At 48.6% G+C, this 25,836-nt stretch overlaps 1 protein-coding gene across 4 annotated transcripts in view; it reads right to left on the reverse strand.

The window, feature by feature from the left end:
• Nucleotides 1-512: 512 nt before the first annotated feature.
• The window catches only part of LOC103632580 (putative disease resistance protein RGA1), a 45,651-nt gene continuing 20,327 nt past the window's right edge, over nucleotides 513-25,836 (reverse strand). For 2 of the 4 annotated variants that reach the window (XR_556037.3, XR_556038.3), the window contains exons 5-6: nucleotides 1,247-1,404; nucleotides 513-822 (exon numbers count right to left, since the gene is read on the reverse strand). Coding sequence is in view for 2 of the 4 variants with exons in the window: in XM_020540874.2 (XP_020396463.1) it covers nucleotides 800-822 (23 nt within the window). In the remaining 2 variants the exon portion in view is untranslated. The remainder of the gene's footprint in view (nucleotides 823-1,246; nucleotides 1,405-25,836) is intronic. The other 2 variants (XM_020540874.2, XM_008654346.3) reach the window with 1 other exon arrangement.

Raw genomic sequence — 25,836 nt, forward strand, 5'->3', positions numbered from 1 at the left:
ATTGATGCTTGTTCATTCTACTTCTGCCTTCTGTCCATGAAACTTTGTGCTTTTGCGTACATTACGACGTTGTAGAGGACATAGTTCGCCTGCTTCTACTTTGTCCTATGTGGTTACGCTTGTCTTGTATAGCTGGAACATCTTATTGATCCCCCTGGACTCTGGGCCTTTAGTGGTAGTATCGGGACCCTAAAATAATGTATTGTATCTTGCTTTGGTTGACAACCAGCTAGAATGCACAACAGGTACCCAAATAGGAGGGTGCACGAAGTGCGCCTCCTGTTCTAGTATTCTAATGGTCTGGTCTTCTCTGGGCAATTTTGGGCAGTCATTCTGCAGAAGCTGGGGCTGGTTTTCTTGCATAATAGAACTGTTCAATAACACGAACACAGATATAACGGCTACTATTGAGACATATGCTCGTTTGCACTTAGTCTCGTATAAATTTAGTAGTCCATCATGTATCACGAAAGATCTCAAATAATCAACATCATAACCAAGATCATACATAATTAAACGTCAACATACATCCAACACAATTTATTTTATAAGTTCAGATTCACATGTACAGCTAGTATATTACATTTATTTTATAAGTTCAGGTTCATAAGTAGCTAGTATATTACATGTTCCAAATCCGATAGATAAACAACATATTTAAAAAGTCTTACAACAAGATAAGTCCAAATATAGCTAGTTTGATAACCATCTCAGTTCACCAAAAGCATAAGAGGGATTTAACTGAGTCCACCAGCCTCTACTCAATCACTATTCACTACGGGACTGAAGAAGTGATGCACTAGCCATGGTAGATAGTATCACCTGCAACAAAAGGAATGAAACCATGAGTAATCAATTGTTTTCATCTAGACTTAGCCAATAAAGAGAAAATAAAAGACTCCAAAAATTATGCTAGGTTTATACAATAGAGCTGAAAGATAGCATAGAACACGCAAAAACAGCTTACTAGTATCAGTCCTTATTTTCATGATTTTGGCTGCAAGTCAGATATAGCTATTTAGACTATATTTGCATATCATTAATTGAACACTTGATTAGAAGTACAACGAGTAAAGATTCCATTCATAATTGCATTAGAGGAAGGACAATTTATACAAATTGCCAAACTTAACTACTAGTATGCTAGTTTTCACTTTAAATATCAATTTGCAAGATGTTTTTTTATCAATTTCTAAATGGATTTTTACCGTATAGTGTATATAATGAAAATTTTGACGTGGCATACCCTATAGTCAAATTCTAGATCCGTCACCCATTGGGTTACCACTCCCTCTATTCAGCGGTGAGTCTGGACTGAATCACAAACCATATGTTTGGTTACCCGCATCGTCTCGTCTTAGACCACCGTATGCGTTGACTCTGTCTGAGGTCCTGTTTGATTGCCTGCACAAGAAAGACGTAAGCTGCATGAGCGGATGCAAAACAAGTTATTTTATAGTCATTTGATTGCATCCACTCGTACGCAGAAAACTACCGTATCAGGTCAGCCAGGGTCACCCGAGTCTGCACGTCCGGATACAGGCATCCAATCAGGCACAAAACTTATGAACGTGACCTCACCTAAATTGCTAAGCCTAACAAATAGGGCCTTGGGCTCAACCCCTCCCTACCATTCTCTCCTCCCATCAATGCTATCAACCCAATGTATTATAGGTCACCCCGAATAGGGTACTTAGTTCCATGGTCAGACCAATTTTACCGATCATTACGTAAAGGTGCGTTCAATTCTAATTTCTAACCAAGGTCCACACTGTTACTAACCTGGAATCAGAGGATAATAACATAACTAGTCTCCAAGACTCTACATGTATATATACATGCACACAGCAGTGCCTTTTGGCAGTGCAATATAATAATATATGGAGTTGCAAAGAGAGGCACTTGAAACTAAAACTGAACACTCAGTTCAGTCAGAGTTTCAGTTGTGCAAAACTTTGGACTTCATTTTGAAAACCAAAACAAACTCAGGCAAGCTTGGGCTTGGCTTGCTTGTCAAGTTTCCCTATAACACACCAACTCTTAGAAAAGAATTAGGAAAAGTTGTCATGTAAAAAAGGGAGAAAAGTTAGTGTAAACCGGTGAATTCAGATCTGTCATTGAGGGACTTAAGAGAAATTTGGGATCATAAAAACAGCACAGAATTGAAGCTTGATGCTACTGTTTGATCAAGTTAGAAGCTGATCTATGTCTGGGACTTTAAACAAAGCTTGTTGAACAAAACCTAAACTACAACTTTTATTTAAGTTCAAAGGTCATTATTGTATCGTAGACTGCAGTTTTGGTTTGGTCAACACAGCATCAAGAAAAAGGGAGGGGTAGCAAAAACAACACTTCAAAGCATATTTGTGCTATCTTGTTAACATAAATCCTATTTCATCCCTGATCCTAAGTTGTTCTAGGTTGCTTAGGTGAGCAAAATATCAAGCACTTGGGTTAACACTAGGACCATACAAACTTTGGCATGAAAAGCAAAGCATTTCAGTTTCTGTATCAGACCATTTGGGACCTAAACCTTCTTAATATAAATGACGAATTCGAGAAAAAAAGGAGACAAAGTGCATTAACATGTGAAGATCTTATGTTATGAATAAAAATGCTTATGCTCATGCAATAAAATGCAAGGTGCTAGCTTAACACCTAGGGTGTTACAACTTGTCCCCTCAACTGTATGATATTCATTTCCCTAGCTGGTGGTGTAAGTTCATAAAAAGGCTTGCCTAAAGATCCTAAGGGCCTAAATAGCCTGATAATTCTGGTGGCCTGGGAACTTCGGAAGCACAGAAATTTCTGTGTTTTTGAGGGCAGCTTCCCAAGTACTGGTTCTCCAAAATGTGAAAAAGGGAGTGTGGACTATGATGTTTGGCTGGTGCTCGAAGCGCCTCCAAGTTGGTCTCCTCAAGTTTTCCGTGCTAGGTCAAGGGGAATCATTTTGCTTAATCATACCTTGTTCATGTTTAGGTGTGTGCATTTATGGCTGGGTCTCTTGGCCTCTCATGTGTAGCCCATTAACTGTTCTTGGTTTTTTTTTGGTTATGTTCTGACTTCTAACCTGCTATTTCTTTTTAATGAAATAACACGCAGCTCTCATGTGTCTTTCAAAAAAAAAGTAGATCCATTTATATTTCAAGTTCAAACCTGAAAATAACATATTTTAGAAATACATTTATTAAATGTTGCATTTTTTACATAGTGAAAAGTATTTTGAACTAGGAGGACCATCCCATTCCCATTTGGTACATTAAGATATCTCTATATGACATGTTATTCAAAGTTTCAAATGTTTAGATTTCTAAGCATATCAAGGAGGAATTAAAACAATTATCAAGAATGCGCGACCAAATGGTTCTCCTTGACCCTTCTCCTATCACCTCCCCTCCCGACGTCTCCTCTCCTCCCCACTAGCTCACGCCGGTTACTATTCCGGAACCGGCGGCCACCAACACCGCCGCTTCACCTTTTGCGGTGGCCCCCTTTTCTCTCGACGTTGGTTTCCACCTCCCCTTTGTTCTCTGAGCCTGGCCCCTTTGGTTCTTGTGGCCGCTTCCATTTTGAGCGGTGGAAGGACTCCAGTCTGACCTCATCACCCTCGCCGGATTCTGGAAGGAGCAGGCTCCAGAAGGCCAAACCTCCTCTTACCTTCCGCGATGCGGTCCTTGATTCCTGGCCGTCAGCCATGTGGCGATTCCGGGGACGTCCAAGAAGTTGGTTGTTGTTCCGGCGCCCCCGCAGCCATTCGCCTTCAAGTTTGTTGTTCCCTCTTCCGTGCCGATCGCTGGCTACTGCACGATCCCTGCTCAGCCCGCTGGCGTCTTGGCAAGCGGTCTCGCAGGCGACATTTGAAGAAGTTTAGTTCTCAGCGATTGGCGCCTTGTGACCTGTCTTGGAAGTGCTTCAACTATTTCTCCACATCCCACCTTGCATCTCGTTGCTGTTCCAGCACTCGCTGTTTTTTGATGTCTTGGTCTGGATCACCGCTTGCTGCAGTGTCCGCGACGGACTGTTGGTGATGCTTTCCCTCGGCCAGGTGCTACAACCTCTGACTGGAAGCGTCTTGTGCTGTCGTCTATCTCATTTGCCAGTAATGGAGCTGATAGAGAGCCTTCTCGACCTGAGACAAAGCTCTCAGTCTGGAGGAGGCTCTCCTCTACTGCTATGGCTTGGGCGACCAAGACGGAAGCTCCTGCTCCATCAAGGAAGACAGTGTCTATGTGGCGGCGAATTCTTCAGCCGGATAGCCAGGTTTGCCCTTCTGGCATGGCTGAGTCTGGCAAAGGCAAAGCCATGGATGCACTAAAACCTGATGAGGTTAGGGTTTAGGTCTCGCTAAAACCTGATGCACCATATTCATCATTTCTAAGTAAATGATACTTCAATTGGTATTTTCATATGTCATATCCTAAAATTGATTTGCTTCAATTGGTATCATTTAACATATATGTGCCAAAGTTCGAATTATAGATAATTTGCCCCTCTTGATCTCAAAATCAAAGTGCATGTCTCCTACAAGCATTCAAAACTTGTATGCACTCTTTCAGGGGGAAATTACTTTATAATCTAAGTCTTTGAGACTAATACTTGTTTTCAAGTCTATTATGTAGTAGTCTCATTGAAGGAAAATGGAGTCCCCGGAGAAAGATAATAAGCTTCCACTGCAAATCTACAAGAATTTTCATTTGGTTCCACAAGTGGTTCCATCCAACAATTGGTATCTTTTACATGTCTTCTCCAGACTTTGATTAGACTATAATTCATATTTTATGCTTCCCATGTTGCTATAAATGCATATGTTGTCAAAATATATCTTTTACCTATGCATAGGGGGAGTTAGTCTAATCAAACCATAGTTTGCACCTCTCTTTCTCATATGCTTTTCCTAAGTAGAGGATCTCTGTCAGGATGATTATTTCTTCGTCTATGACAAAGAGGGAGAATATTCTTTCAAAAAAAGAGAATACTCTTGTGGGGAGAGTAATCTTTAGAGGGCAAGTCATATTTGCTTTCTACATGCTTTTAATGTCTTCCTTTTCGGTGGTTGATGCCAAAGGGGGAAAAGTTTTAGGATCCAAAGCATCGAAAAATATATCAAACACCAAACAACACAAATTTAAATTTTTATCTTGCAAGTGGTTTTGGTTCTTCAAGTATCTTTGGTCTAAAATTGGAAGCAGGTGAATTATGGAGTTAGGGGGAGGCTTAAATCCATAATATCACCTTATGGGACTTTTATGCATCCTAGTAATTAGATTGCATATTTTCATCAAAATGTTTGTTATATTTGCTTGCTTTGGTTGTGTTGTCATCAATCACCAAAAAGGAAGAGATTATAAGGAAAATGGACCCCGGGTCATTTGGCCAAAGGGATTTTGGTGTTTGATGATCAACATAACCTGAGGACTAATATGTTTGCTAGTGTTTGTGTTTATAGTTCACAAAATATGAAGAGTGTTGGACTAAGGCACTGAGGATGCAACACCTCAAAAGAAGACATAAAAGAAGCATAAAAGTCCAAGACTCAATAACAAAAGAAGCCTAAGGAAACAACGAAGAAATCCATGAAGTGAGCAGTCAGCCAGTGCACTGGTGGCGCAACGGACAGTGAACAGTAACCTGTCCGGTGGGACACCGAACAGTCTGTGCAGAGAGCCTCACAACGGGCGCTCTCGGGCTGTAGCACCAGACTGTCCGGTGTGCACCGGACAGTCTGGGTAACGGTCGGATCCAACAGTCGACTGCTACAGTCCCAACGGTCAGCTGACGTGGAAGGGCACCGAACAGTGAACAGTCATGTCTGGTGTGCACCGGACTGTCCGGTGCGCCCGTCGACAGAAAGCTGTTGCTTCTGTCCAACAGCTATAATTGTGGGGGACGCTATAAATACCCCCCCAACCGGCCATTTCAAGGTGTGGGAGCCCAAGCAACATACCAATGTATATTGTAGACATTTCCAAGTGCTCAAACACATAGGTGCTTAATAGAATCACTCGGTGATTAGCGTAAGTGCTTTGCGAAGTGCTTAGGTTAGTTAGACCGCATTAGCGCTTGCTTTAGGTAAATCTTAGTTAGTTGAGTGAGTTTAGAAAAACCACACAACCCCTCGATTCTTGCGTGAGCCGTTGTAATTGTACCGAGTGGGGCGAGAGTCTCGCGAGACCGTGACAATCGAGTTTGTGTCACGGCCGCTACCGTGTACCGGAGGGAACAAGGCCCGCGGCGTTTCGGCCGGAAGCTCGATAGTGGAGACGGCGGGGAGCGTCCAGGAGGAGCCGAAAGCGGAGCACCACTTGCGCGTGGAGAAGGCCCGCGACTCTCTATGGAGTTACTGGACCAAGGTGCTTGGCCCTTGCATGGGTTTCTCTTTGCGTAGGAGCACCAACGAGGATGAGTCGAGACCTTGCGTGGCTCCGGATACCTCGGTAAAAATATCGGCGTCATCCACGAGAGTTTACATCTCTACCTTGCTCTCTACCTTCCGCATTTACATTAAGTATTTAAGTTTCAATCTTATCTTTGTGATTAGATTACTTAGATTGGAACTTAGCCTTTTGCGGTACATATAGCAACACTTAGATAAAACCTAGTTTGCACATTCTAGATTGTTTATTTGAATAGGTTTTGCTCTAGAGATTTATTTGTGGCCTAGTTTAGAGATAGTTTTTAGAAGTCATAATTCCCCCCTCTTAGGCATCACTGTTTCCTTCAATTGGTATCAAAGCCTGGTTTGGCTTATTGAAATGTTTTAGCCTCACCGCTAATCGAGCCGACGCTTTTTAGAGAAAGAGAACAGATACCCATAGCCCACCATACTTTAACGGCACTAACTTCCCATATTATAGTGCTAGAATGGCTTGTTACATAGAGGGCGTTGATCTAGGTGTTTGGAGAGTCACTCGTGACGGGATGAAACCACCTAAAAATTCCGAGAAACCTACCATGAGTGAGGAAAAAGAAATTCATTTGAATGCTAGAGGCAAAAATTGCTTGTATGAATCTCTTAGCATGGAAATTTTCAATCAAGTTTTTACATTAAAAACTACAAATGAGATTTGGCTAAAATTGCATGAGCTCCATCACAGCACATCCAATGTCCGTGAGCAAAAACATTGTCTAGCTTTAAATGAGTACAATTCTTTTGCCATGAAATAAAATGAGCTTGTTAGAGACATGTATTCTCGTTTAAATTTAATCATCAATGAGCTTAATACTATTGACATTAATAAGCTAGGTGATGCGGATATTGTGAGGAAGATTATCTCCCTAATACCACAACAAAGATATGGGAGCATCATCACCATTGTTCACAACATAGAGGACTTGAGTACAATGACCCCGACAATTGTGATCGAAAAGAATGCGACATTTGAAATGTCGCGAAAAATGGGTCGACAAGAGGAGCCAACCTTTTCAAGGCCATATGCTTTTGCAGAAAAAGGCTCTCCAAGTTACTCAAGTGAAGAAGAGCAAGAAGAAAGTGATGATGAAGAAGATAATCAACCATCAACATTATCCTCCGAGGATGAAGAAACAATCCGACGCGTCGGAAAGGTAATGGGGATGATCCGCAAGATCAATCTAATGGGTGTACCTCTACAGGTCGTGGATCTTCTATTTAACATTGACAGGAAAAAACAAAGAAAGAGAGGATGCTTTGCATGCGGGGAGAAGAGCCATTTCAGGGATAGCTATCCAAATCTGCTGAACCCACAAAGGGGAGGAGCAAAGGCAGGCGCTTACAAGTGTCAAAACTTGGGATGACTCTTCAAGCGAAGATGAACCTACAAGGACACGCAGTCATCGATCCTCATCACGCTCATCACAGTCATCACGCAAGTGCCTTATGACAAGAGGTAAAATAAGTATTCCATCCTCTAGTGATGATGAAGGTGAGGGAAAGCAAAGGAGGGGGATGATCAAGTAAAAGACTTCAGACCAATTAGCTTGGTGCATAGCTTCGCAAAATTGATCACCAAGCTGCTAGCTAATCGCCTAGCTGGGAGGTTAAATGAGATGATTTCACCCATTCAAAGTGCTTTTATAAAAGGTCGTTTTATTCAAGATAACTACATGTTAGTTCAGCAAACTGCAAGGTTCCTTCATCGACGAAGACAAGCCCATTTGCTTCTAAAATTGGATATCACAAAAGCCTTTGATTCTATCTCCTGGCCTTTTCTCATAGAGGTATTGCAAAGGATGGGATTTGGACAGATTTGGAGGGATATTCTATGTGGGCTGCTTGCAACCTCTTCCACTCAAGTGATGGTAAATGGGTTTCCGGGCAAACATATTGTTCATCGTCAAGGACTACGACAGGGTGACCCCCTCTCACCGATGCTCTTCATTATAGTCATGGATGTGCTTGGGCGAATGGTCACTACAGCTGAAGAGGCAGGACTTCTTCAACCTTTTGCTACAAGATCTGTACAACACCGAGTCTCTATGTATGATGATGATGTAGTCCTCTTCTTGCGACCAGCTGCCGAAAATATAGCAACCATAGTGGATATTTTTCACCTATTCGGCGTGGCTTCCGGGCTGCATAATAATGTCAAGAAGTCTAATGTATATCCCATTCGTTGCGACGAGAGTGACATTGCAGTTGTGCAAGGTTTGCTGTCGTGTGGAATTTCGTCCTTCCCTTGTAAATATCTTGGACTTCCATTAACGCTGCGGAAGATAACCAAGGAACAGGCGCAGCCAATTATAGACAAATTTGCAAATCAGCTTCCTGGATGGAAGGCAGACTTGATGACAAGGGCTGGGCGAACAGTTCAAGTGCGGTTTGTGCTTACTGGGATGCTCATCTACTTAGCAATGGCAATTGATCTCCAACTTATATCACAAAAGCAATCGATAAAATCCAAAGATGCTTTCTTTGGAGAGGTCACAAAGAGATAAATGGGGGGCATTGCCTTGTTTCTTGGAGCAAAGTTCGTCGACCTCTTGATTTGGGTGGTCTTGGTATTTCAAGCATCAAGGAGCTGAGTTGGGCGCTGCGGATGCGTTGGTTATGGCCGCAAAAAACGGAACCTAACCAACCTTGGTCATCCTTGACTATCCAAGTTCCTGACAAGGTTCAGGCCTTCTTCAGTATGGTGATGCAAACGGAAGTTGGAAACGGTGCCAATACTCTTTTTGGAAGGATCGATGGATTCAAGGACAGAGGGTGGCTGATATTGCGCCAAGACTTCTTCAAGTTGTTCCGAAAAGAAAAATCAATACAAGGACAGTGCAAGAAGCTATAACTGGAAGAGCATCGATGTCGGATATTCGAGGGGCCCTATCTGTGGGGGCAATTGTTGATTATCTTCACCTCTGGAACTTATTGTTAACTGCTGAATTAAGGCAGAACGTTGAAGATAAGCACATTTTTAGGCTGGCTGCCAATGGAAAATATTCAGCGAAATCTGCCTACGAGGGGCTTTTCATTGGCTCGATTCCTTTTGAACCGTATGAGAGGATATGGAAAACCTGGGCGCCTCCTAAATGTCGGTTTTTCTGTGGTTAGTTGCTCAAAAAAAGGTGTTGGACAACTGATCGCCTTGCAAAAAGAGGATTGGATCACCCTGATAGCTGCCCTCTTTGTGAACAAGAAAGTGAAACAATAGACCATCTACTGGTCTCTTGTGTTTTCTCAAGGGAGTGCTGGTTCCTTTTGTTGAGAAAATTTGGACTGCATACTCTGTCCCCTCAACCAGAAAATGATTGTTTCCTGGACTGGTGGAGGACAATAAGTGAAATGGCAGCTGGACAAATGAAGATGGGGATTAACTCCCTTGTTTTGCTTGGTGCTTGGACCTTATGGAAGCACCGTAATCAGTGTGTCTTCAAGGGCGGCAATCCGAGTATTGCTGCTGTTCTGGAGCAGGTTGGAGAAGTGCGAAGGTTGTGGGAGATGGCAGAGGCCAAGGGGCTTATTTTCCTAGCAGCTAATCTTCCTCACGGCTAATTTCTGTTTTTTTTTCTAAGGCAGTTCAAGGGTTGTTTACTGTTTTGAGGGGTTTAAACCTCAGTTGTAAGGGCTTCGGCCCAACTTTTTTCTTCTTAAATATAATGATATGCAGCTCTCCTGCATATTCGAGAAAAAAAAGATGACCTTGTGGAAGCCGTTAAATTTTTTGAGGATGTATGCATTTACATTAAGTATTTAAGTTTCAATCTTGTCTTTGTGATTAGATTACTTAGATTGGAACTTAGCCTTTTGCGATAGAGATAGCAACACTTAGGCAAAACCTAGTTTGCACATTCTATATTGTTTATTTGAATAGGTTTTGCTCTAGTGATTTATTTGTGGCCTAGTTTAGAGATAGTTTTTAGAAGTCCTAATTCCCCCCCTCTTAGGCGTCACTGTTTCCTTCAGCCTATTATGCCGAAGATCACTCATTAGGCAAAGATCACTTATCTAACATGTTGCTTCGACATTAACAAGTGTATTTCAGAAATGTTCTCACTGACGGACGAAGCTAAGCTTCGGCTAAAACAGTGTACAAAGGCACTTCGTCTATACACAAGGAACAAAGATGATGGCCGAAGGCAGCAGCTACGGGCGCAAGTCAAAAAGGAAGGCTACCGAACGACGAGGTGTTAGACTGTGTGTGTGAGTGTGTGTGGGCCGACACCACTGTTGGGCTGCCGGTCCATTAGGGTTAGGGTTGAGTCTCTATATATATGTACCACATCTCCTATCAATACATCCACTTCATTATTCTACATGGTATGAGACTAGGTTAGGGCTTCTCCCTCTCCACCCCACTGCAACAGCTGCCACCACCTGAGCCGCCGCCGCCCCCGAGAGGCTCCTCCCTCTCATGGCAGCAACTGCCCACCCGCGCCCGCTGCTTCCCCTGCCGGCGGCCGTTCGCGCTCGGCGTCCGCGGCCTTCCTGCGCGCCGCCGCCCCTGCGCGCAGCGCCCGCCTCTCCCCTCCCGCCGGCGGCTCCCCTTCCCCAGGCCGCGTTTGGAGCTCCCATGGCGCCCAGCTTCCTCCGGCTCTGCTCGGCTACGCTAGGCCCTAAGTCGAGCTCCTGTTCTCCGTCCATGGTGTCTCCCCTGCGAGCTCCTCCCTCAACGTCGACCTTCCCCCTGCTCTTCCCAGCCCTTGGCCAGGGAGCGCCCAGGTCCGGCGACCTCCCAACTCCATGGACGCAGGGACCTCCTTCCACCGGCCGCGTCTGCCACCGGCGCGCCCGCCCCTCCCCTCCCCGCTGGCGCACGGCCGCGCGACCGCCCTCCCTTCGTCGGCGTTGCCGCCACGGGCGCAGCCGCGGGATCCGCCGCCTCAGCCCCACCGGATCCGCGTCCAGCGACGCCGCCGACGAGCCCGGCGCTGCAGGCGGCGTACGCGGCGCCCCGGCCTCCGCAGCCGTCGCTGGCTCGCCGCGACTCCTCGCTGCCGTCGACCTCCGGATCAGCACCGCCGGCCCCCCATCCGAGCTCCCCAACAGGCGGGACTCGCCTGCGCCACGCGACGAGGATGGAGAGGAAGCCGTCACGCGACCCTCAATAGCGGCCACGCGCCGACGGTGGGATGTGCATCGTGGTGCCGCTGCAGGGGTGGTCCACGCGCCGCCCTCCCCTGGCGGCCACTCCTCGCCACTGCCGGCCATGCCCGGCGACCCCTCCTCGACGTTTGCGCCCCCAGTGCAGCGCCCTTCCTCGGCGTCCACGCTGTTCCCGGCGTCCGCGCCCCTCCTTTGCGTCCTCCGCCCCCACGCGGCGCCCCGCGGCCTTCCTGCGCGCGCCACCATCCTCACCAGTGTCGGCCACCTCTTCCCCGGCATGGATACCCTGCGCTCCTCTCCCCTGTGTCGGCATCTTTGCCCGTGCAGCCCCTTGTCATCGCGCTAGCCACCTCCTAATTGCTCGCGCTGACGCCCCAGCAGCGCCTCCCTCTTCGAGCTTCTCCCATCGCCGGTGCCGTCAACACCCTTTGCCAGGTCCAGCGCCAGCCCCTGTCCGGCTGGACACGCCCCGCCACCCACCCCCTTCTTCGCCTTCGCTGGATCCGTCGCTGCCGCGGCCTTCCCGGCCGGATCCACGTTGCTGCGACCTTTCCGGCTCGATCCGTCGTCCCTTTGGCTGGATCGCGTCTTCCCGTCCGGATCCGTCGCTGTCGTGGCCTTCCCGGCCGGATCCGACATTCCCCTTCTTTTCTGCCGCGGGCGCGGACACCATGACCGGCGCAGACGCGTGCGCTGTCGTCGGCCTCCCTGGCGGGGCTCCTTGACGCTTGGACGATCGAAGAAGCAGGAAGGTCGGCCTGCTGGTGCCCTTTTGTTGTGTCGCCCTGCTGATCGTTGACGCTCGAGCGTCGACCCCTCCCGAAGATCAGGTTCTGCTGCGTGTCTCCCGACCGCGACCACCTCGACTTCGGCTACCTCGGCATCTAGGGGCTATCGTCTTCCTGGAGCACACATTGGTCTCTACTCCAGCCTCAACATTCGCACCATCACGACGCTGCGACTGCGGGGGGATTTCAACCCGTCGGCTCCTACCTTCAGCCTCTACTCCAGTCTCATCGTGTGTGGTGCCCCCGTTGCGACTGTGGGGGGATGTTAGACTGTGTGTGTGAGTGTGTGTGGGTCGACACCACTGTTGGGCTGCCGGACCATTAGGGTTAGGGTTGAGTCTATATATATATGTACCACATCTCCTATCAATACATCCACTTCATTATTCTACACGAGGGTTGGAATATGCGGAGCTGAGAATGGAGAAAATACATTATTGTTCTGATGCATTTGTAAACGGCCATTCTTGTTCGAAGACCTTTGTCCTTCATACTTATACTCCGAAAGAGTATCAACCTCAGGGCGAAGGTCCTCATTTCTTGACCCGTGTTGACATGATTTTCGACACCTTCAGAGGATTGTAATCAAGTATACAACAACATCGTCTTTTGTTAAACATTAAAACCTTCGCCCTCAAGCTGTTACTCCGAAGGTGTATTACCTTGAGGACGAAGGTTCTTGTTTTTTAATTTTGTGTTGCCTTGTTTTTGATGCCATGTAGCCATTGAAAACAAGACTTGAACATTGGCGCCCACCTTCAGTGATCTTACGACCACGACGAGCTTCATCACAACGAAGAGCATGGCAAGCCATCAAGCTTCGTCAACTTCCATGGAGAAGCTTATTCTCTCCATCACTGGGGGTTCAAGCTTTGAACCCAGCAATAAATAGCAGAAGAAAGAGGCCCAGAGAAGGGTGCGGCATGTAGGTGTCCAAGGACCCTACATCCCATATTCCTATTACCTTCTCTCAGGACGATCTTCGTCTTAAAGATTACCCGCACAGAGATGCCATGGTTATCTCTTGTGTAATCAAATGTTTCGTAGTCCACAATGTTTTGGTTGACATATGCGGTGCTGCAGACATCATATTTGTCAAGGCTTTCAGGCAAATGCAGGAGCCCAAAGATAAGCTCCAAGACTCAGCTTTTCCTCTTTGTGGCTTCGGAGGACAAGTGATGGCACTAGGGAAGCTAGTCATGCCCGTCACCTTCGGCTACATCAATAACACAAGAACAGAAGATGTCATGTTCGATGTTGTTGATATGGAATTCCCATAAAATGATGTCATCGAAAGAGGAACTCTCAATGTCTTCGAAGCAGTTTTACATTCAGCTTATCTTTGCATGAAGATATCCAGCAATCAAGGAGTGATATCAGTTTATGGCAGCCAAGAGACAGCAGAAAGGGCAGAAGTGACCCTACAAGAGCCAAAAATTGTTTACAATATAGATGAAGTCGAAGCACAAATCCATGATTCTGAAAAATCAGTGAAGGAAAAAGCATCTTCGGCGGATCAGCCGAAACTAGTGCTTCTCTGTGATGATGTTGCAGAGCAAAGGGTATTCTTCGGCAACCAACTAACTTCGGAGCAAGAGTCTAGCTTACGAAGGTTTCTGTTTCATAACAAGGATGTCTTTGCCTGGTCAGCAAATGACCTGTGTGGAGTGAATAGAAGTATAATAGAGCATGCCCTGAATTCGGTCGCTCTTTCCACCGCCGAAGCCGAGTACATTGCCGCAGGCCATTGTTGCGCGCAATTGCTTTGGATGAGGCAAACCCTGCGGGACTACGGTTACAAATTAACCAAAGTCCCTTTGCTATGTGATAATGAGAGTGCAATCAAGATGGCCGACAATCCCGTCGAGCATAGCCGCACTAAACACATAGCCATTCGGTATCACTTTTTGAGGGATCACCAACAAAAGGGAGATATCGAGATTTCTTACATTAATACTAAAGATCAATTAGCCGATATCTTTACCAAGCCTCTTGATGAACAATCTTTTAACAAACTTAGGCATGAGCTAAATATTCTTGATTCTAGGAATTTCTTTTGTTAACTTGCACACATAGATCATTTATATACCTTTGATCATGTCTCTTTCATATGCTATGACTAATGTGTTTTCAAGTCTATTTCAAACCAAGTCATAGCTGTATTGAAAGGGAATTGGAGTCTTCGGCGAAGACAAAAGCTTCCACTCCGTAACTCATCCTTCGCCGTCACTCCAAGCAACTCTCCATTCTTGGGGGAGAAAAGCATGAGCATCAAAGAAAAGGACTTTGTCTTTGGGGGAGAAAGTAAGAGCCCAAAGCAAAAGGACCGGATTTCGTCTTTGGTATAATCTTAACTCATTTATTTATGACCAAAGGGAAGAAAAGCACTTCGAGGGCTCTAATGATTCCGTTTTTGGCGATTCATGCCAAAGGGGGAGAGAGTAAGAGCCCAAAGCAAAAGGACCGCACCACCACCAATTTCAAAAACTTAGTGTTGAATATTTTCAATTGGTATTCTATTGTGTTCAAATGGGGGAGAAAGTAGTATTTCAAAATGATATACCAAAACCCTCTTGAACACTAAGAGGAGGATCTCATTTAGGGGGAGTTTTGTTTAGTCAAAGGAAAAGCATTTGAAACAGGGGGAGAAAATTTCAAATCTTGAAAATGCTTTGCAAAATCTTATTCATTTACCTTTGACTATTTGCAAAAGAACTTTGAAAAAGATTTACAAAAAGTTTGCAAAAACAAAACATGTGGTGCAAGCGTGGTCCAAAATGTTATATAAGAAAGAAACAATCCATGCATATCTTGTAAGTATTTATATTGGCTCAATTCCAAGCAACCTTTACACTTACATTATGCAAACTAGTTCAATTATGCATTTCTATATTTGCTTTGGTTTGTGTTGGCATCAATCACCAAAAAGGGGGAGATTGAAAGGGAATTAGGCTTACACCTAGTTCCTATATAATTTTGGTGATTGAATTGCCCAACACAAATAATTGGACTAACTATTTTGCCCAAGTGTATAGATTATACAGGTGTAAAAGGTTCACACTCAGCCAATAAAAGATCAAGTTTTGGATTCAACAAAGGAGCAAAGGGGCAACCGAAGGCTCTCTGGTCTGGGCGCACCGGACAGTGTCCGGTGCACCAGAGGACTCCAACTCGAACTCGCCACCTTCGGGAATTTCCAGGGGCACTCGCGCTATAATTCACCGGACTGTCCGGTGTACACCGGACAGTGTCCGGTGCGCCAAGGAAGAGCGGCCTCAGGAACTCGCCAGCTTCGGGAAAGTCCAACGGCTAGTCCGCTATAATTCACCGGACTGTCTGGTGTGCACCGGACTGTCCGGTGCAACTCCGGAGCAACGGCTATCACCGCGCCAACGGCTACCTGCGGCGCATTAAATGCGCGCGCAGCGCGCGCAGAAGTCAGGCGCGCCCATACTGGCACACCGGACAGCAAACAGTACCTGTCCGGTGTGCACCGGACACCCAGGCGGGCCCACAAGACAGAAGCTCCAACGGTCAGAATCCAACGGCAGTGATGACGTGGCGGGGGCACCGGACATGTCCGGTGTGCACCGGACTGTCCGGTGCGCCATCGAGCAGACAGGCTCCCAACGACCACTTTTGGTGGTTGGGGCTATAAATACCCCAACCACCCCACCATTCATTGCATCCAAGTATTCCACTTCCCAACTACTACAAGAGCTCTAGCATTCAATTCTAGACACACCAAAGAGATCAAATCCTCTCCAAATTCCACACAACGCCATAGTGATTAGAGAGAGTGATTTGCTTGTGTTCTTTCGAGCTCTTGCGCTTGGATTGCTTTTTTCTTTCTTGATTCTTTCATTGCGATCAAACTCACTTGTAATTGAGGCAAGAGACACCAAACTTGTGGTGGTCCTTGTGGGAACTTTGTGTTCCAAGTGATTGAGAAAAGAAAGCTCACTCGATCCGTGGGATCGTTTGAGAGAGGGAAGGGTTGAAAGAGACCCGGCCTTTGTGGCCTCCTCAACGGGGAGTAGGTTTGCGAGAACCGAACCTCGGTAAAACAAATCCGCGTGTCACACTCTTTATTTGCTTGCGATTTGTTTTGCGCCCTCTCTCGCGGACTCGTTTATATTTCTAACGCTAACCCGGCTTGTAGTTGTGTTTATATTTGTAAATTTCAGTTTCGCCCTATTCACCCCCCCTCTAAGCGACTTTCAATCACTACAATCTTAGAGGCCACTTCTGAGGAAAGGGAGAAATGGATGGTTGCAGGAGCTAAGGGTCTTTCCTTTTTAGCTGCTCCCAGTACCATTGTCTTAGATAAGTTGTATCTTTTAGCTGTGTATGGATTGTTTCCTTTATGCTTGTTTCTGGCCTCCATAAGGAGGTCCTGTATTCGGGTCCTTTTTGACCCTTTTTTTTCCCTACCTAATAAAATGAGGCGCAGTTCTCCTGCGTTTTTCGAAAAAAAAACAATTGCCAAAGATGTGCAAGAGACCAAAAGCAGCCTTCGTCCCTAACCCAGTTGATACAACCTACTTCGCCCTTACAAAGATGAGGAATGGATATAATTGGCCCAATGCCAACTACCCAGGATGATAGAATAAGTCATGTGGTCTTGTGTGGAGAACAACATTTCTGTTTTGTGGTGAACATGACAGCAGCACAGCAGCAACAACCTTTTTGACTGCTGCAGAACAGCAGCAATGCAGTTGGAGACAACACCTTTTGACTGCTGCAGAACAGCAGCAGTGCAGTTGGAGACATCTTCTTTTGACTGCAGCAGCCAGCAGGACAGTAGCAGTTGGAGACAGCAGCAAGACAGCAGTTGCAGTTTTGACTGCACTTTAGCACTTTAGTATCTAGAGGACAGCATCTGTGTGCTGCGGTGTGTAGTGTAGTATGTAGTGCAGTGTAGTGCTTCTAAACCCTTCTAAGGGTATGGCATTGTGTAGTGCTTGAGGAAATAAACAGAAAATTGCCCCAACTCATAGTGTCATCCTCTAGATGAGAGTAAGAGTCCCTCTACTTACAATTGGTATCAGAGCCAAACTATCCTGCAGCCTAAACATCTCTTGCTCATCTCCTTCTCGCGCCTCTCCCCACACTCAGTCGGCAGCAAGAGCTCCAACTGTTCCTTCCTCTCCTGCTCAGACAAGCAACCTTTCGTCTGAGACAGCCTCTTCCACACGCGGCGACCCCTCACTAGCCCACCATGTCCCTACGCTCGGTCACTTCAAGTGCGCGGCGCCAGCAGGAAGCCGAGGTCGCCGCCGCACAAGAACGCGAGCGAGCAGCAGCAGCGGCTGCAGCTACAGCGGCAAGGGCAGCACGGCTGGCGGCAGCGAAACTGGCAGCAGCGAAAGCGGAAGTAGAAGCAGCGGAGGCGGCGGATGCTGCACATGCGGCGGCAGCAGAGCTCGAGATTCTGCGCGGCAGTAGAGCTGGAAGCTCTGCTTCTGTCGACGACAACACTGACGAAGAGCTCAAGCTGGCGAGGGAAGCAGCGCGAGAGCAGGCGGCACAGTGGGTAGTCGCGCATCCCCATGGGGGCGCGCGTGGCGGCAGCCCAGATAGGCGCCGACGCGCTGACGACGCTCCGGGCGAGGGCGCACGCGGCGGCAGCCCAGACGGGCGTAGACGCGCCGGCGGTGCTCCCGGCGGCGGCGACCGAGTCGACGGAGATCACGGCCTCTACAGGCGGCGCGACTCTCCCTCCCCGGATCGGTACCATGGTCGCCGCATGGCCCAGGCCATTGTCAGGGACATCGGTCCCGGCGGTGGGTGGCCTACCCTCACCAAGACCAACTATGTCGAGTGGGCTGTGGTGATGAGGGTACGGCTCCAGGTTCGCCACATGTGGCAAGTAGTTCGGTATGGCGACGTCGACTACCACGAGGATCGGCGGGCGCTGGATGCCCTCATTGCTGCAGTCCCGTCCGAGATGCAGTTTTCGCTTTCCTAGAAGCGGACTGCCAAGGAGGCCTGGGATGCCATCGCTGCGACCCGCATCGGCAACGACCGTGCCCGCAAGACCACACTGCAGGCACTTCGCAAGGAATGGGAGAACCTGGCCTTCAAGCCAGGTGAGGATGTTGATGACTTTGCTCTCCACCTCAACACTCTGTTGCAGAAGATGGTGCAGTTCGGCGACGACACCTACGATGAGGAGAGAGCTGTTGAGAAGCTTTTCCGTTGCATCCCCAAGAAGTACAAGCAGATTGCTCGCTCGATCGAGTCTCTGCTAGACCTCTCCACGATGACAATCGAAGAGGCGATAGGTCGTCTCAAGGTGGTCGACGGCGACGAACCACAGGCTCCCTCTGGGCCTATCACTATCGGCGGGAAGCTACATCTCACTCGGGAGCAGTGGGAGGCCTGCCAGGGTGACAAGAAGGGGGAGTCCTCGACACGAGGCCGCAAACGCGGCAAGCCACGCAAGGCGCGTGGAGGCGCCCAGGCAGGGGCGCGAGGACATGCTGAGGGTGGTGCCCGTGGAGGTGCCCAAGGCGGCGCCGTCGGCAACAAGAAGCCGGCACGAGACGACGGCTGTCACAACTGCGGCAAGCTTGGCCACTGGGCCAGGGACTGTCGACAACCACGACATGGCCAGGCCAACGTCGCACAGGCGTTGGCGGAGGAGGAGGCCCTGCTCCTGGCACATGCAAGCATCGAGCCATCTCCAGCGGCACCGGCCGCAGCGGCACTCCTCCACCTTGATGAGTCGAAAGCACGCGCTTTCCTCGGTGACGGCTCCAACAAGGACATGATCGAAGGGTGGTGCCTCGACATCGGCGCCACTCATCACATGACCGGCCGACGGGAGTTCTTCACCGAGCTTGACTCTAGCGTCCGAGGCTCCGTCAAGTTTGGGGACGCCTCCGACGTAGAGATCAAGGGCACCGGCTCAGTCGTCTTCACCGCCGCGTCTGGTGAGCACAGGCTGCTCACCGGAGTCTACTACATCCCCGCGTTGAGGAACTCTATCATCAGCTTGGGACAGCTGGATGAGAACGGTTCGCGCGTGGAGGTCGAGCACAGAGTCATGAGGATCTGGGACCCCTCTCGTCGCCTTCTTGCCAAGGTACGCAGGAGTCCAAATCGGCTATACATCCTCAATGTGAAGGTGGCACAACCTTGCTGCCTTGCTGCTCGTCGAGACCCTGAACTTCGGGCACCTTAACTTCGAGGCCCTGAAGCGGCTCAGTGCCAAGGAGATGGTACGAGACCTGCCGTGCCTTGACCATGTGGAGCAATTCTGCGATGTCTGCGTGTTGACAAAGCAGAGGCGGCTCCCCTTTCCCCAGTAGTCGAGCTTCCGAGCCAAGGAGAGGCTCGAGCTCGTGCATGGGGACTTGTGTGGCCCGGTGACACCAGCCACACCAGGAGGACGATGCTACTTCTTGCTGCTCGTCGACGATCTCTCTCGCTACATGTGGGTGATGATCCTTGGCAGCAAGGGAGAGGCTGCGAACGCCATCAGGCGTGTGCAGGTCGCTGCGGAGGCGGAGTGCGTCCGCAAGCTGCGCGTGCTGCGCATCGACAACGGCGGCGAATTCACGGCGGCTGAGTTCGCGTCATACTGCGCGGATGAGGGCGTTCAGCGCCACTACTCCGCGCCGTACAGCCCGCAGCAGAACGGCGTCGTCGAGCGGCGCAACCAGATGGTTGTGGGGATGGCTCGTGCTCTCCTCAAGCAGAGAGGAATGTCGGCTGTCTTCTGGGGAGAGGCGGTGGTGACTGCGGTTTACATCCTAAACCGCTCGCCCACCAAGGCTCTCAACGGGATGACACCGTACGAGGCTTGGCATGGGCGCAAGCCGGCAGTCTCTCACCTACGAGTCTTCGGCTGCCTCGCGTTCACCAAGGAGCTTAGCCACATCAGCAAGCTCGACGATAGGAGCACCCCGGGGGTGTTCATTGGCTACGCGGAGGGCTCGAAGGCCTACCGTATCCTTGACCCAGGAACACAACGTGTGCGCACGGCGCGCGACGTAGTGTTCGACGAAGGGCGAGGATGGGCGTGGGACAAGGCGGTGGATGACGGCACGACTCCGACGTACGACGACTTCACCATCGAGTACGTCCACTTTGAGGGAGCTGGGGGAGTAGGCAACTCTTCTCCGAGCAGGTCTACCCCAGCCCCCAAGTCTCCACCGACTCCAGCGCCACGCTCTCCAGCTCCGGCTACAACGAGCTCTTCACCACCACGCACTCCAGCCACGACTCCGGCTACAGCGAGCTCTTCGCCACCACGTACTCCAGCACCGACGGTACCCTCTCCGGGAACGTCCTCTCCGACACCAGCTCGTGTCGAGCACGACCCAGTGGAGCTCGTGACCCCGCTCTCCTGCGACGAGGAGCGCGTCGACGCGTGCTACGACGGCGAGCCGTTGCGGTATCGAAGGGTGGAGGGTCTTCTTATCGACCCGTCGGTGACGGGCCCTGCTTCTCGCATTCTGGCAGGAGAGTTGCATCTTGCATGCGACGATGGTGAGTCTCGGTCTTTTGCGGAGGCCGAGAAACATGCGGCTTGGCGTGCCGCGATGCAGTCGGAGATGGACACGGTTAAGACGAACCGCACTTGGGAGCTCGCTAAACTCCCTCATGGTCATCGCGCGATCACCCTTAAGTGGGTGTTCAATCTGAAGAGGGATGAAGCCGGCTCCATCGTCAAGCATAAGGCTCGCTTGGTGGCACGCGGTTTCTTGCAGCAGGAGGCGATCGACTTCGACGATGCCTTCGCCCCTGTAGCACGGATGGAATCCGTGCGACTCCTCCTCGCTGGCAGCCCAAGAGGGCTGGCATGTTCATCACATGGATGTCAAGTCGGCGTTTCTTAACGACGACTTAAAGGAGGAGGTCTATGTACACCAGCCACCAGGTTTTGCGATACATGGCAAGGAGGGCAAGGTGTTGCGCCTGCGCAAGGCCCTCTACGGCTTGCGACAGGCACCAAGGGCGTGGAATGCCAAGCTGGATTCCACGCTCAAGAGGATGAGCTTCATGCCAAGCCCGCACGAGGCGGCCATCTATCGGCGGGGCAATGGAGAAAATGCCCTGCTGGTGGGTGTCTATGTCGACGACTTGGTGATCACCAGCGCCAAGGATGCAGAGGTGGCAGCGTTCAAGGAAGAGATGAAGGCCACCTTCCAAATGAGTGACCTGGGGCATCTCTCCTTCTACCTGGGGATTGAGGTGCACCAAGGAGACTTCGGGATCACACTTCGCCAGACCGCTTACGCCAAGCGCATTGTTGAGCTGGCTGGTCTCACCGACTGCAACCCAGCTCTCACTCTGATGGAGGAGAGGCTGAAGCTGAGTCGCGACAGCACGACGGAGGAGGTGGATGCTACACAGTACAGGCGTCTTGTGGGGAGCCTTCGCTACCTCGTCCACACACGGCCTGACTTGGCATACTCCGTCGGCTACGTTAGTCGGTTCCTCCAGCGACCGACGACGGAGCATGAGCAGGCTGTGAAGAGGATCATCTGCTATGATGCGGGGACTCTCGACCACGGTCTCTACTACCCGAGGTGCCCTGGGGAGGCACACCTTGTCGGGTACAGCGACAGCGACCACGCTGGTGACATCGACACTAGCAAGAGCACAAGCGGGATCCTCTTCTTCCTCGGCAAGTGTCTCATTAGCTGGCAGTCGGTCAAACAACAGGTAGTGGCCATGTCCAGCTGCGAGGCCGAGTACATAGCGGCCTCCACTGCTTCGACTCAGGCGCTCTGGCTGGCTCGACTGCTCAGTGATCTCCTCGGGAGAGACACTGGAGCGGTGGAACTCAGAGTGGACAGTCAGTCCGCTTTGGCATTGGCCAAGAACCCCGTATTCCATGAACGGAGCAAGCACATTCGGATGAGATACCACTTCATCCGAGACTGCTTGGCAGAAGGGAGCATCAAGACGCGTTACATCAGCACCAAGGATCAGCTTGCAGACCTGCTCACCAAGCCCCTTGGGAGGATCAAGTTCCTTGAGCTTTGTTCTAGGTCCGGGATGACCCAACTTTCCCACAAGACGACGCACAAGACTTAGGGGGAGAATGATAGAATAAGTCATGTGGTCTTGTGTGGAGAACAACATTTCTGTTTTGTGGTGAACAGGACAGCAGCCTTTTTGACTGCTGCAGAACAACAGCAGTGCAGTTGGAGATAGCATCTTTTGACTGCTGCAGCCAGCAGGACAGTAGCAGTTGGAGACAGCAGCAAGACAGCAGTTGCAGTTTCGACTGCACTTTAGCATTTTAGTATCTAGAGGACAGCATCTGTGTGCTGCGGTGTATAGTGTAGTATGTAGTGCAGCCCCTAGGGCTATAAATATGTGTCCCCAACCCTTCTAAGGGTATGGCATTGTATAGTGCTTGAGGAAATAAACAAAAAATTGCCCCAACTCATAGTGTCATCCTCTTGATGAGAGTAAGAGTCCCTCTACTTACACAGGAAAACTTAAAATACACAGTGGTCGCAGTTGAGTATTTTTCAAAGTGGATCGAAGCAAAGGCTCTGGCAATGATAACTTCGGCCACCATTCAAAAGTTCTTTTGGCAAAACATCATTTGTCGTTTCGGGGTGCCAAGTCCATCACTGTCGACAATGACACCCAGTTTGACTCCAAAGCATTCAGAGCATTTTGCAATCAGGTAGGGACAAACATACACTTTGCTTCCGTCAGGCATCTAGAATCCAATGGGTTAGTTGAAAGAGCAAATGGAATAATCCTACTGGAAATTACAAAGTCATTGATCGGGTTACCGAAGGAGAAATGGACAAAAGAGCTCAATAAAGTTGTGTGGAACCATAACACCTCTATATCAAGATCTACGAATTCACATCATTCAAACTCCTATTCGGGGACGAAGCAGTTACCCTCGAAGAAGTCAAGTTGGTCTCAGCAAGAGTTATAGCTTCGGCACAAGATACAGATAATAAATTTTTTTTGAAGGATGTCATAGAGGAATCGAGGCTCGAAGCAATCGAGCATATAAAGAAATATCAAGCAGAAACCCTGAGGCGGCGAGATAGAAAAGTAGAACTCAAGAACATAGCGCCGGGCCATCTTGTCCTCCGAAGGATAGCCAACTCGGACATAGCAGGAAAATTACAAGTAAAATGGAAAGGTCGTTTTCTTGTCTCAGCTTCGAACAGCCCAGGTTTCTACAGGCTCAAAGACATGGAAAGAAACGACATTCCAAGATCATGAAATGCCGATAAGCTCCAAAGGTATAACCGTCAAACTTCGGCACCCTTTTTCCTTATGAAGGGGCATAAGGTTTTTTAATGGGGTCGAAAATGTAATCTCTCATAAGAGTGCCTAAAAAGCTAATATATGTACTTTATCCCCCAGATATGACCACATTGGTTATCTCCAAGGTCTATACACTGAAGCTAAAGTTTTATCACCAAGTAAAGGTGAAAAAGCTCTGAAGTCGTTCTAAGGGAATGCAGAGCTAAAGTCTTATCACCAAGTAAAGGTGAAGATGCTCCGAAGTCGTTCCTAAGGGATTGCAGAGCCATGGTCTAAAGGAAAAGCTCTGAAGTCGTTCCTAAGAGAATGCAGAGCTATGCTTTGTTCTGGGTGAAAAGAAGGAAATGTATTTTTCGCCTTTGGCTCAAAATACCAACAAAATGTTCAGTTTCACACGTAACAAAGCATATAGACATAAGCGGGCAAAATAACGAAGAGCCAGACATTATAATACAAAAAATAAGGCATTAAATTTTAAGAAAGTAGCATTTCAACTACACTAAGAGTTTGTTTTACAATCAAATCTCTCCAACCTAACGACCTAACTAAACTTCGGCCTCCTTATTTCACTATGTTTTCTTCGTTTTCCTCAACTCTTTGTTTTGCAGAAAAAGAAACGAAAGGAGACATGGTAACTAACTAGAAAAATTCATAAACAAAGCTTCGGAAGCACATGTTTAAAGACAAACCTTCCTAGTGTATTCTTCGACCTCCAAAGCAGCCAGCTGTCGGCCCCCTTTCTTCCATAATTCGAAGAAGAATCTCTTCGTGGCTTTCAGCACATTCTTCGAAGGGTTTTTTATATCATCAACGCTTATGCCGAAGCCAGCTTCTCCAACAATTTTGGCATGATCGCAGCCGGCTTTTTCAAGCACTGAGGTCATTCCACGAGACCCAATCATATCGCAGTAGTCACTGCGTGCGGTAATTATTGAATCGACCTCTCCTATTTCTTTCTCTATCCAGCTGAGTGCTCCTTCGGTGTCCCCGCTGGCGTACAAAATTGCTCTTGAGGTAGCACCAATAGAAGAAAAAAAAATCTTGAGAATATTACAACACCGCGAAGCAACAACAAATGAGTATCAAACAAAGTTTTGAAAGTCAACGCCTACGACGCGCCTAGTCGCTAGGCCATGCCCTCCCGCCTGGACTAGGAGGGTAGGCGGGCCCCAAGTCGCTCTGGCCGCCTAGGCGGCGACTTGCAGTGATCCCGCGGCGATTCCACGACGCCCAGGTGCCTCAGGCGACGTGGAGGCAAGCTAGGTGCGCGCATGAATAATGACCGTGCGGCGCGCGGGGGAGGGGATAAGGGCGCGCGCGGCTGCAGCTCCTCCCGCCGGCGACGCGGCAGCAGCCCTCCGCCGACGACTGCTTGTTTCCTCCGTATGTTTCCTCCTCCCTTGCTTCTCTCCTCTCCTCTCATCTCCTCTGTTTCCTTTCTTTTCTATATATTTCCCGCCGACGACAACCCCAAGGTCCAAGGTCCGTATGTTTCCTCCTCCCCTGCTTCTCTCCTCTCATCTCCTCTGTTATTCGCATATTCAGTTTGTAATTTGTTGATTGATGGCTTGAACTCAGATGACAGAGGGTCAATCTGAAACTGCAAGTGCACCAGAGGGAGTTAGTGGCCTTAGAAGAAATTCAGATGATGTGGGATGGGAGTATGGGGTTCTTGTTGATCTAAACAATAAGGACAAGGTAAAGTGCATAATGTGTGACAAGCAAATGTGTGGAGGGGTTTATTGGTTGAAACAACATATCGCCCACGAAGGAAAGAATGCAAAGAAATGCTAGGGCATGAAGACCACCTAAGGTATGTCTACTCGTCCTTCCCTATTTTTTATCTATAAATGTATATATTATATAAGTGGGCAAAATGCCTAGAAAAACGCCTAGCATCGCCTAGGCTAGCCTAGGCTGGACTAGGCCCTAGGCTAAGGGTCATCGCCTAGATTCCGCCTAGCGCCTAGCAAAACTTTGGTCTCAGAGCTGCTTTAAAATTTCCAATAACTTTTGATTTTCCATATCTTAATCGGCATTGATCCTTTTTGAAGCTTCAAGGTTGGCCTGAAGCTCTTTGATAGATTCATCTTGTTTCTGTATCTTCGAAATGTCAACATTATGTATCTCTGTTACTTCGTCATTCTCCTTTTCAACTTTTTCTGCCTTTTCCTTCAAAGACACTATCTTTGCATCTTTTTCCTACAAAGATTTACGAAGTTCGGCAACTTCGCCTTGAAGAGTGGAAAGCCCTTTTTCTTTTTTTTCTTG

The sequence above is a fragment of the Zea mays genome, chromosome 7 (genome assembly GCF_902167145.1).
Source record: "Zea mays cultivar B73 chromosome 7, Zm-B73-REFERENCE-NAM-5.0, whole genome shotgun sequence".
NCBI lineage: Eukaryota > Viridiplantae > Streptophyta > Magnoliopsida > Poales > Poaceae > Zea > Zea mays.